Here is a 13,678-nt window from a genome sequence, read left to right on the forward strand (position 1 = left end):
ACTGCATCAAAACCAAACAGAACACATTGGTAAATGCAGTCAATTAGAGCTGCGCAAAACTGTCAAAGGTGCAATCCATTTCTAGATTTCCCCTCTTTCTTACTGAATATTCCTAAGACTCTTCTGATCCGTTGATTTTCACTTAAGTTGCAAGAAGTCTTTCCAAAATTAACTTTTGTAGATTCAAAAACAATTGTTGGCAAACCCCGAAGCAACAGGGTTTCTTTGCTGTAAGCAACTGCAGACCTTCCCACAAGTCTGTTCTACTATCAGTGTTCAGAAAGACAACGTAAAAACACCGCAACCTTGACTCACAACAGAACTGAAACAACACTGTTGCAAGCAGCAAATACATAGATTGGAGTTGTGTTTGTTTTTATCCTCATAGTCAGAACTATAGGGTACTGCGATACTTCCACCACCAGAGAGCAGCATTATACCATGAATCTTTGGGGTAACTAAAACGAGCAATCTATTATTCCAGTGTAGTCATTGCTCTACTTATTAAAATGAAGACAAACCACGCGGCCAGTGTCTGTAGGAACGGTATGTATCATCTGAATAGAACTCTGTCCTTTGAAGGTGACAAATGGGAAGTGTTTTTCTTGGGTTTCTCTGTAAATTAAAACATTAGCATATTTTGATAATGATAAACAGGGTATGCTTAAAGGGACAGTGTACCCAAAAATGAATATTTATTTAATCAAAACACATTTTCATTCTGTCATTTTCATATGACTTTCTTCTGTGGACCACAAAATTAGATATTTTAAAGAACGTTGGCTCACATTTTTCTCAAAATAGCTAATTTTGTGTTTCACAAAAGATTCAGGTTTTTAAAGACTTGAGGGTGAATTATTGAGTGTTCTTTTTTGGTTGTACAATCCCTTTAACACTTACCGGTGTAAATACTCAACTACCCACTGGAGGCCAAAGCAGTATAATGATATAGATTACATATTTATTTATTTTAACATGTATTTTTTCTGTTTCAGCCCAGCATATTTGAGTTCAGAAGAGTTTGGTTCATTTCTATTTAGTTAAATGAAATTGTAGTTTATTTTATTTCTGTCAGTTAAAATAAGTTTTAAATACATTCTCTATTACAGTTGGCACATAATAAATGACAGGTAGATTTGTATTAGTGTGATTTATGAAGAAAAATGCTGCAGTATTGCAGTTACATCACCCCCCCCCCCCCCTGCCCCACTGTCATTTGCTGCCTCATCAGTAAAATAATATAAACCCATATGAGAAGCAGCGCGAGCTTAAGCGACCCACGAGAGGAACGCACAAGACACATTCTCCCGTACTAAAGTACATTAAAGGCGACACATATATCACCGAAGCACCAATGAGCTGATGAAAGCGGATGATGCGCGTGATGTATCGGTGAACGGAGACAGACGAGAGGAGAGGAAGGACGAGGCGGAATAAAAGAAGTGTAAAAAGAACGTGAGCATCGTCCGCATATCCGCGCCCTTGCGGAGGAGTCTGAGGTCAAAGCCTCCCTGAGTCAGTCGCTCTTGATTTCAACGCCTGCCTCCTCGGCTCGCCGTCACGGAGGTGATTAATGGCGAGGCGAAGACTTGATTAGCTGAAAAAACGGCCGAAACAAAGCAGTCCCAAAGCTCCCGCTGACTTCCCCCGGTTAGATTAACACGTTCAATTCAAGAACTATAATGAAAACGCCATTGGTCAGGATGAAAGGTGCGATTAAGCCCAAAGTCCTCCTTCAAATTCACAACGGCCCTTGTTCGAGAGGCAGATATTTATGCAAAGTGGACCTCTCGAAGCTTTTAGCAATGCGCAAAGTGATTGTTTTGAAGCCCTTCTGGTTACATAAACGAGGTGTTCGCAACTTGCGTTGGACCGATGGCTCTGGAATTTGAATGTTTAGGCTACTTTGGGTTGGAACTTGAGATAAACCACGACCGAGCGGTTGAAGCGATAGTTTGCTCAAAGATCCTTTTTTTGCTCGCTCTCATGCTGTTTCGAACACATACAGTATGACTTTGAGCATTGAGGCTCTTTTTCCATACTCGTGTTGGTTTTATGTTTTCACAGCACCACGCTCATCTCACCGGAAGCATCTTGGTCGTGACGTCACACGCGACCCAGACAACCCAGATAAATTCGTCTACGTAAAACCATATAGGCCTACAACACAATGTAAAGAACATTCTGCGAAAATATAATCGTCATATCTCAAATACTGTCTGAGTGAGTCCATGTCAAAGATTGACATCGTTTTGAAATGATGTCCGAAATCAAACTTTGTGCTCAAAATCTCATGATTCGATTTTGGGATATTGGGCTGGTTTTCACTGACACACATGACATATCTTGTGGGTCACGTGACGTTTATTTACAGGTGTGCTGTGGGAAATATCCTAAATCCGAGTTGTCTGGAACGTAGCATAAAACTTGTTTGCAAGTCTTTCTTTTATGAAGGAATCCAACGCCTTGAACAAGTGAATCATTGAGGATGTGGTTTGTTGTCTTTTTCGAGCACTTTGGAGACTTGATTTGTTCAATTCAATGATAAATATGTCAGTGACAAAGCCTCTTTAAAACAACTCTGTACACAATCAGTGCATTAAGCCTGATAGGCTCTCAGTGCCAATTTATTTTTATAGATCAATGACTGGAAAAGGCCCATGCATCCCGATTAAATGGAAGAGATACCTTAAAAGCAATACAAGTAGCATTCTTCTGAGTAGGCAAGACGTTTACTAATAAAAGAGCAGATTTTTTTGCAACATGACACTTGAAGTATTTATGCCATTCTCTTGCATTCCACTTCTTTCATGGAGGCCTTGAACCAATCCAACCAGGTACTGTACATGAGATAAATCATCATTTGATTCAAGATAAACAGCCTGTAAAAATAAGAATAAAAGAACAAGGTAAAATACTGTGTACTAATCGTTTCATAATGGAATAGCTATTCATCGTGTGGAGCATTGCACGTGGCTTAGCTGAATATGAAGTGGGCTTGATTTCGTCCTTCAGGAATTGAGTTGAAGACTGGTCATTTGAAAGTCAGTATAGTCCCACCCCCAGGCCTTTTTGAAATAATGAGTGTACAGATAAATCATTTATAACAAACACTTCAATATTCTTTCAAACTAGGGCTGACAGTTTCATGACTTTAAACTTATAGGCGGATCTCACTTATGAATTTGTACTTCACTGACTTGGTACAATGGAAAATAAACCTGTAAAAACCAGAAATTTACTGTCAGCTGGAGCGAGAGATATACACTGTAAAATTATTTTATTTTCTTGCAAATTTGCATAATATAAGTTATTTCTTTCTTGTTAATTTGTAACTTTACGTTTTTAACCGTAATTCAAAAATCTGATCTATTGACAGAAATACAATATAATATACATAGCTATGTATTCAGAGGTGTATAAAGACCTTACATAATAAAGCGTTATGTTTTTATTACCTTAGAATGAGTTATTTCTATCTACAGGGGTCTTCTTATATCTCCTTTGGCAAAGAAGTGAAAACGTGATAACATCTTAGTTCTCTGTCAGCCACATTAGTGCTTCTAAAGGGAGGGAGCCAAAATTTTTAAAAATTGGACCTTTAAACTCAGACTTTGTCTTAAACGGTATATGTTAAAAGTAAAAACTTTATGTAAGTTTTAATTTTTTTCCACTAATCCTCAAACGTGCCAAGAACCAGCATCATGTTTCCTTTGTAGAAGTACTTTATTTTTGGTTAGTATACACGATTTCACCACAGAAATGGCACACAGTATTGTACACGGCACACAAACACATGCGGTGAACATCAACGGGGGACCTCTAAGACATCCATTTCCTTTAATGTTTTCATATTATTTTTCTAAGGAAAAAAATGATGTGTAACCCTAAATTATAAACATAACTACTAGATTGCCAAATTGTGTCAAATGAGTGAAAATTGCTTCATGGAAAGCCGTTTCTGAACAGGCAGATTGGGGTAATTGCATCTGTCCAGGCATCCGGTTTCCTGGGGGTTCTCTTAGGGCTAAAGGAAAAGCAGGTTGGTCTTAAAATGATAGGCGATCAGCTTAAAGGATTATAATAATGCTGATGGATTTTCATACAATGACTACAGATCTGCAATAAAGCTGTTGAGGAAAAACAACATGGCCTGTAATCCAAAGACATTTATCACACTGTCTGACACGATTGTCTTCTGACTGAACACAAATGTATGATTATTATACATTATTATCAAGTCTAATATTGGCTATGAGTGAAACTTTTAAAGGCACTGAATAACACAGCATCTAAGTTATACTTTTTTTCTGACAAGCTATGATTTTACACAGTGAGTTTAACCATATTCAAAATATATTAATCTAACTTTCTTTTGTCCTAAGTAAAAGCCAAAACTGACAAGAAACTTCCATCCTAAGGCCATCCTAAATCACACACACAGAATGTCAAAAAGTGCTTTTCTCGTGTTTTAATTAAATAAGAGTAGATCACAAATGTATATTGTCATTTTAATACAATGCTAACATGTATTGCTTATAATACTGAGCAAAGTCAAATCTGCATTAAGTGATACCAACATTTCACTTAAAGGAATACATTCAGTTTGCTTGTTTTTAACACTGCCGAGTGTTATTAAGCAAACAATAGTGCATAGTCAACTCAGGAATTCATTTAAGTCTAATTTTAGCCATGTTAAATGTATGATTATCTCGTTTAAATGTGTTATGTGTTCCACAATGACAGGTTTGTATTATCATTTACAGAGGGTTGAGATTTGATGGCTAGCTGGGTAAACTTCAACAAACTCATTGTTAAATCAAAATTACAATTTGCATTTACAATTTTATGGGATGGTGGCAAATGCAGTGTGGAGGCAAGCCGAGTCACAGACGTGTGCTGGTTTCTCATCTCGCTGTGAATCGCTGACAGTGTTTTCAGTCGCAGTAATCGATTTCCTCGTTGGCCAGAACAATAGCGGTTCTGCAGGGAATGTAAACCTGAGTGGAAGAACCACAGACAGAAAAAGATCAAAGAGACTCGGAATTTGTTTCAGGCAGTGTAACACATTTTAAAACAATGCATAAGAGAAAGTGTGAAGAACTGGAGAATATAGCAAATAGCAAAAGTTACACCTTAATACAACTTGAGATCAAAAGCTTCAACTTGTGATCAAAATCGCGTGAATGGTTTAGGAGATACAGGCAGCATTGTTCTGATTATATAGAAACTAAAAGAATAAAATCCATATTTAACAAATTCTTTGTCTAATTTATTCTATTTTAACAAAGAAGGAAAGACCCCCACTTTTGGGCTTTTATGTGAAGACTGTTTCTTCAGGGACACACACCTGACCCGAAGTTAACTTCCGGTCTATGTTTGGTTATAATTTATTCTATATTTAATGTATTTATTATAAATTTGTATATATTATATTTTATTGTATAATATTAAATTAAAACTAAAATTAAGTTTAGGCCACATAACATTTATGTTGTTCCCGCTGAAACGGTTAGTTACCTTGAGCACACATTCATGCTACAGTATATTCTGTATACAATAAAAAAATGTCATCCGGGGCAAAAGAAGAAAATAAAATAAAAAATTCTGGGAAAATGAAAAAATAACTTTTGATGACATCATCTGCTTAGGAGAGACCTCCAAACTGGCAACGGCAGAACAATGTTTTCAAAATGTCCATCCTGGCTTCTTATTTTTATAGGAAATATGTCAGCACAGAAAAGAGAATTACATTCATCAGAACATTTCATTGAGCCTTTAATTTCGATATCCGAGAAACATTTAGAATATGATTCAAAACCAACTCAAGCAGCCGGAAGTGTCACGATAAGCACAGTTCATTTACATTTACATTAATTCTTACATAAAAAAGCCAAGGTTTACTTCAAAGAAGAAATATCTGCTAAAGATAAACTACTCAAGCTGTTAAATGAAGCATAAAGCACAGACATGTAACGCTTTTGTCTTTCAAATGCACATTAAAGTGCTCAAACATTCTCATCACAGAAGCAACATTTCAGTTCTCTCCAAACTTTCTCCATCCTGCGCTCCACAGTAACATGTTTCTCTTCTGCACTAATTCTCTACAGGCTTTAGGAAGATGCTTGTTCACAAAGCATCCCGCTCCCTCCCCCCGACACTGTCGAAATCTAAACTCACTGCCTCAACTCATGGATTCGCATCTCAATATCTCCCTCACCCAACAGGCAACTCTGAACATGTTGAATTCCTACACCGGCGCATCACCGTGGGAGCCAAACAACTCGCGTCACAACACTGACAACATCCATTGGTGACTAATTAAACTGACTCAGTAGAGAGAGACCGAGCCGGGAGAGAGAGAGAAAGCGATACGCAATGAAATGTCGCACCTGGCTAGACAAAAGCCACTGCTGCGTCGAAGGCTCCGTGTGTCAACAACGTTTACTTTCCAGGGTCTCGCAAAACAATGGTGACAAATGGTGGATTAATCGTCTAACAAAGAACAGCAGAGATCTCTAATGTCATTATCACAGCGCGCCACACACAAGTTGATTATTGCCACCAATGCAATATGCACCTCATTATTAGAATGTGATCACCTTAAATTACATTCTGATTTGTGAATATAGACTCGCCGGATTAAACGCAGGCGCCACCTAGAATACAAAATGAGGATGAAGGTTTCAAGTTCTTCATGAAGATACGATTACTATTAATCGCTTTTAAGCATTTGCTTAATTTGTAAGGGACCATTGTGTAATACAGGTATACAGCAGTGGCCAAAAGTGATGTCTGGCGGACAATATTTGCTTTTAATACAAATATTTTCAACCTTGTTTGGTTGAAAAAACTGTAATATATGAATTGGACAAAATTATTTGGCAAACCACAGCTGAAAGGGAATACAGGTTTTAGTTCAATACACAACAAAATGCATAGATAAACAAAAAGCTCAATAGCATACAGTATAAGGAAATTCATAAGCATTCAATGGCTTATAAGCTATTGCGTCAATCTTTAAAAGTTGGACATCACTTTTGGCCAGTAAGGTATACAAAAACACACAGTATATATGCAAACTGTATACATATTTGGAAACTTCATCCACACTTAAAATCTGCAGTCAATAAAACCCTTTGTTCATGGGTTTTTTATAGTACAACTGTAGTAACTGTGTTTTTGGAAGCACTTGTATCACAATAATTGTACTAGAGATACTACAGTTAAACTATGGTTATTGTGGTGAGACTATAGTAAATGTGTGGTTACTACAGGTTTACTGCCAAGCTAAAGCCAGGACTATGCCTTAGTTGAATTAAGATATTTATGTGGCTTTTATAAAAATGCTTTAGAATGCATTACTGTTGTGCATCTTGAGGCAAAACAATGGCACAGATATATTTTAAGAAAATTATATTTTAAGTTATTTAAGACAGCTCACACATTCATTTCAGTCTGTGACTAGCCTTACGCCTTACGTCAGTGAAACAGGGCCTATGCTTACTAAAGTTTACACTTGTGATGATTTGGAAAAGGTTATTTAAACGATTTTTCTTGACTTTTATTTCGGTACCTCATGATACGATTCAACTTGATTCTAAGGGTCACGATTCGATTCAAAATTGATCCTAGTCATACTATTTAGCATAATTGTCATCGCATCACATTCACGTTCAGAGTCAGACTTGTTTTGGCACTTTCAAGTCAATAAACTGACAGATACCCGTTTCTGTTGTCAGACATCAAAACAAGTATAAAATAGCGATTAACCACGACTCACTAATACTACATGTCAACTGGCAAGTCACTTCCACAAATCCTCACGAGCCTCTGTGGAAATCATCAGTCTTTATCGATTGGCTCCTTTTACCGAAAGGCGGGACTTTGTGTTGCCATGACAACAAGCATTTCACAAAGAAGATTAGCGTTTATATTATTAAGCTTGATAAAACGGAGACAAAAGTATCTGGAGACTCGTCAAACGTACTGAAACATGTTCATCTTTTTGTGATGAACTACACCTGTGAATTGACTCTGGGTCCAACTGACCGAACGCAATTGTAAAAATGGCTTTTGAGTGTAGACTGTGCTTGGTTGGATGTCTAATGCAGTAGCATTCATCCATTTTAAATGTGGCTTAAGTGTCTCCTGTATTCCAAACCGATATATGAAATATTCAAAACCACTTTTTGGAAGATGCTCAAACTACTACAACTTGTCAAGGCTTGTTATAAAGCAGGATAACAGGTGTTTGACGGCACATGTGGTTTATTGTGCTTACGTTAATATTCAACAAGGAGAAACCCAGCTGAGATGTGTTTGACTTCAAGGACAGTACATCATTATAAGGTCTCTTTGTGATCAGCATGAAAGAGCATCTGAAAAGCGTGCGAAAGGTATAGAGCCTGCAGTCTGACGCATCAACAAACAGAAGATGAACGGAACGAGGATTTCTCCCTTGTTGAATCCCAAAATCCGACCGCTGGTTTGTGAGGTCCAGAGTTTCAAAGAGGATGCAGAAGAGCCTTTGGTCACGGCGCTAGAGCGCGTCAGCATTGTGATGCAAAGAGGAGAGCTCCTGTGAGCTGAATCATGCGTCAAAACATGCTCGGTTCAGGTGTCCTCGGGAGATGCTCGGGTGGGAGATGTGCGCATTGTGTAACCTTAAAACAAGAACACTCCAAAACAATGCACGTCTCTTTCTCGCCCTAAAACTCATGTTCTGTAGGTCTCAGGCGAACACTCTCGCCAGCTAAACTCGCACACCTGTCTCTCATCTCGTCCCTGCTTTTCAAGTGCTTCTCGACTGAAGCGTAGAGAGAAAATTCAGCTGGATACAGATTTATGGCGAGTGGATAAAGAGATCGAGGGCGAAAACAAACTGTTTGAAGAAGCTTTACATCCAACAGTATGCCATTAAATCAGTTTATTTAAGGTTTAAAGTTGGGCTGTGAATCAATTAACAACTAGTTTTAATAACAGATTTAAACGCCAAATATTCGTGGCAAATATAAAACCTAAGGAGTGACATAAGATCATCTTAAAAGCAATGTGAAAGACCGAAAGCATAACAATACACATGAAAACTGTGATAAAATCCAGGTTATCACTTAAATTTTCTTTCCTTTTCCTAAATGCATGTACAAATATTACTGTTTTATTGCTTAAAGTGAATATGAACTTCATAGAAAAATAAAGAGCAACCGTTCGGTTGTTTTGACCTGTTCTCCAGTTTTCATTTTCTGCAAATAAAGTAAAAAAGAAACCATGGGCCTCATTCATGACACACAAGCAGGCTTTAAACCATTGTGTAAATCTTTTTAATGTCAATCTGACGAAAATTTCACATTCTTGAAAATGTTTGTATTAATGTACACCTGCTTGGTTTTTATTATTAGAAATGTGATCATCAATCATCACTGATGGGCCTACATCTCATCTCATAAGTAGATGTATTGGGGAATTTGGCTATAACAGTGACGGAGACCGAATTTTAATGTCTTAAAATGAAGGGGCTTCTCTATATCACATGTAGGCAAATGTCGATATTAAATACGCAAATTTTCATGTGTTTGTCTTGACTGCCTGTGGGAGCTGAATAGCAGCTCGCTTATATTGTATGACAGGCTGACATGGACGCGCCGGTACCATCACTTGCACTTAAAATACTCTTACTGACAGAAATAATTTAATCGTTAGAATCTGTTAAGTGTCTACATTTTTTTTGTGTACACTCACAATGACAAAAAAACGTTTTGTTTTGTAAAATAATGAAACCGGTTCAAATAGAAAAGAAATAAATATTATCAGATTATATATTACGGATGAAACGTGCATATTGCGGGTCCACCGCAGAGATGACGATTAAGCATCATAACTTCATCACTGGGCTATATTAACATACATTTTATTTATATTTTGCCCGAAATGAATATGATCCGTACATTACGATTAATCGAAGTCAATAAAATGATCCGAGATTCCCATCACAAGATGTTAATGAAGTATTACAGCATCAAATATATAAAACATATAATAGGCCGATTTTCAGACACAATACTTAGTTTATAAGGTTCATAGCCTGTATAAATTCTTAAGTCTTACATTCTGTCAGATACAAGTAAATCAATTTCTGTGTCTATGTAAACATATGAAAATGCGTGACTGCTGGAACCAAACCTTAAGCACATACATAGGCAAGTGGTCATCACTTAAAATGTATTTATGTAGATTTTCATTATGTTATAAAAAAATATTACAAATACTGCGACTTGACTCGATTTGAATTGAAACTTATCAGGACTGGACATGACTTGCTAACGGGGAATCCCTGACTTGACTTGCTTGATTTTTCTAAACTGTGACTTGAGACTTGATGGTTAAGACTTGGGACTTGCTTGGACTTGACCATATGTGACTTGACCCCATCTCTGGTTACTGCCTTTTATACTCTGTAATATTGGTCTAGTTACAAGTAACTGTTGCTGCTTTTCCAAATCACAGCAACCAACGCGCCTCCAAAGCGTCCTCAAGCGCCACCAGCTGGTCGTTTCAGAAGGGCACCAGGTATTACTTCAGCTGGCTAAAACACTTTGGTGCAACATGGTTTAATTGATGAATGTATTGTTAGGCATAAGGGCGCATTAATGCACAGGGGCCTGCACTGGCGAGGGGCCTTCTGACTCAACATTTTCATTTAATATTTCAAAAATAATTTTAAAGTTTGTGTTATAGTTGAAATGTATTTAATTTACATGAACTTTTTTTTAGCTACGGAGATTTGATGCCATTTGCATTGCCGTTGATTGGTTAGAATGCATCGTTTCGTTAACCTGCAGGCGCTGTGTGTGTGACTGACTGTATAGTGTTAACAATGGCAGACTTCAAGAAGCACGAGAGTGGGGCACAAAAAAGTAAAATGCATAAACTGATGGAACAACGCAATCAGCAGATTTAAAAAAAATACCCAAACTTACAGGATATTTCAAGCCTGCAGGGAGTAGTTCATGCTTCCGCAACAACTCAAGTTAACCAGCCTTAAGGGGATGCTAGCCAACATCTCAAGGAAGATCGATGGAGACAGGATGCACCTGAACTCAATTTTGAGTGTCATCGCAAAGGCTGTGAATACTCATGTACATGTGCTTTTTTGGATTTCAATTTTTAATACATTTTCAAAGATTTCAAACAAACTTCTTTCACGTTGTCATTATGGGGTATTGTTCGTAAAATAATGAATTGAATGCATTTTGGAATAAGGCTGTAGCATGACAAAATGTGGAAAAAGTGAAGCGCTGTGAATACTTTCCGGATGCGGAATCTTAGAGTTAATAAGCCAGTTTGATCCGTTCTTAAAAGCGCAAAAAATACGGGAATGCAGGGAAAAGAAAAAAAATATTGTCGATTCTACCCCTGATGTGGCACAACACTGATCAGCTCACATTGATTTTGCGTTACATTTCACAAAGTGCATTGAAAAACGTTTTCTTTCACAAGTCATACAGGCGATGCTCTTTACACATGCTGACTGCTTTAAAGGAGATGGGAATAAACCTCCACAATTGCAGAGGACAATGTTACGATAACCCCAGCAACATGTCCGGCTGTTATAAGGGCTTGCGGTCGCGTTTCAAAGAGATAAACACTTTAGTTGAATGGGTGCCGTGCTGTCTAATCAGCGTCTTGATATGCCACAACTGTGAGGTCGATGGATTATCTCGGCAAAGGTGAAGTGCTCACAGATTTAAAGAGATTTGTGACAATATTTAAGAGAAATAAGCCTTTTGTGTACATAGAAAAAGTCTTAGATCTATGAGTTCTGCTCATGAAAAATGGGGGCAAAAACTAAAGTTTTACGTTTATAATTTCCTCAGTGTATGTATGTTTATATATACAGAGCTATATATTAAGTATATACATTATATATATACAAACATCTTAGACCCCCTAGAAGCTGGCCGAGGCTAAATCTTTTATAGTGAATTTAGATGATGCTAAATAATAAAGTACATATTACATATGCTAGTCGATGCTGTGAAGAAATCAGCAATAGCACTGCTGGACATTATTCATATGCTAATGTATAAAATGTCATGTTTCTCGACAAAGGAAAGCTAAGCAGCCTAGTTAGCTCCACAAACAGAGCGACTCGCTGGCATTATTAATTAGCATCTCATGAATATAGCCTAACTAAAATGTAAACAATTCCCCTCACACGTACATTTTAGGAAACAGAGCCTAAACAAATTATGCCCGGGCAAGAAATTCATATTTGTTCATCGTTGCAAAGTGAAAGGGTGGAATTTTCCACTCGTCTTCTGCTCGGCGCGTCCGCAGTCATCCCGCTGAATACCTGATTCTGCCGAAAACGTCAATTTAAGAGCTCCGCGCGTCAGCCATCGCAACGCCTTCAGACAGTAAATGAGAGTTTGTTGTCACTCATGGAAACGTGGTGGCGAGCTGATGGACCCATTAAAGGCAAGGCAAGAAAAGACGGAGGGAAAAATTTACATTCACCCATACACACACACACACGAGTCGACTTTGAAGTCGTGGCCATTAAATAAATCATAAAGTAAAATCGTGCAGAAATAAGGGGGCTTTACCGTGGCACCTGCCAGCGATCAGAATGATTAATTTTTATCTTATGCAGACACACCAGACCGAAGCTGTGGAAAGAGAGAACTATCTGACAGAAATCAGAGAAAGATCTCACAACCACTGTGTACTGTACGTCTGCGTTTATGCTCTAGCGGGAAGCGGTCGCGCACTTGTTACACTAAACTTTTCATTTGCTTGAAAGTGGGTGGGAGAGAAATACGGTGTTTGAATTAATAAAGCCTTGCAAAGAAAGAAAAAAGGGAATGTGTAATTCTGGGAGTTTAATTAATGAAGGCTGTCTTAATACAGTTGGGGCTTTCTACAGAGATAAAAGAGGAGTTTTTGTACAGGGTTCACAAAGTCTCCAGCAGAACTGCCGTATTGCACTTTACACGTGGGCGAAGACGCAGTCAAAAATTCACAACATAGCCTCCTCTCAAAAATGAATCTAATGAAAGGAAAGAATACAAACGCTGCAAAAAGAGCTGACTTATTTGATCTTTTTCCCCCATTAAAACATCTAAATATCCTTATTTTGTGTTTACTTGTGATATTTTGTTGCAATCATATAATGTTAAGATCTCGTTTTCTGAAGTTTTTAATGCAATTTAAAAAAGATTTGATTTTAGTTGCACAAACTATACTTTTTGCCTCTCAAACCTACAGAATAAAAATATATTTTTGCATTAACATCTCAACCGATTTCCCCCACTTTTTTTGCATCATAAAATGAAGGTATTGAAGCGTCTTGTTGGATCTATAGCCACAAGCAGAGGGATTTAAATGTGCATTATATGGATCAATACTGTATGTATTTGACTTGTCTCAGACTAATGTATTCCACTATCAATTTCACAGTCCAGGTCATGTATATCTTCTCATATACTTTCAGACATCAACCTACTTATTTTGTCAACAGTACCGCAACCAAACACAACAAATAAATGAATACTTCTAAAGTAATGTCTGTTCACTTTTTACCTCCTCTGTCATCCACCGGGTAAAATCAAATCTAGAGTTATAATCCCTTAATAGCACACATCAAGAATTCCCATTGTCTTGGATTTTTAAGCAA

At 37.5% G+C, this 13,678-nt stretch overlaps 1 protein-coding gene across 1 annotated transcript in view; it reads right to left on the reverse strand.

Annotated features, from left to right (window-relative positions):
- Positions 1-3,710: 3,710 nt before the first annotated feature.
- Positions 3,711-13,678, reverse strand: part of gbe1b (glucan (1,4-alpha-), branching enzyme 1b) — a 113,372-nt gene continuing 103,404 nt past the window's right edge. Inside the window, exon 16 of the mRNA XM_079481173.1 lies at positions 3,711-5,000. Coding sequence (XP_079337299.1) covers positions 4,938-5,000 — 63 coding nt within the window. The 3' untranslated portion in view covers positions 3,711-4,937. The remainder of the gene's footprint in view (positions 5,001-13,678) is intronic.

This window comes from Barbatula barbatula, assembly GCF_947034865.1.
Source record: "Barbatula barbatula genome assembly, chromosome: 19".
NCBI lineage: Eukaryota > Metazoa > Chordata > Actinopteri > Cypriniformes > Nemacheilidae > Barbatula > Barbatula barbatula.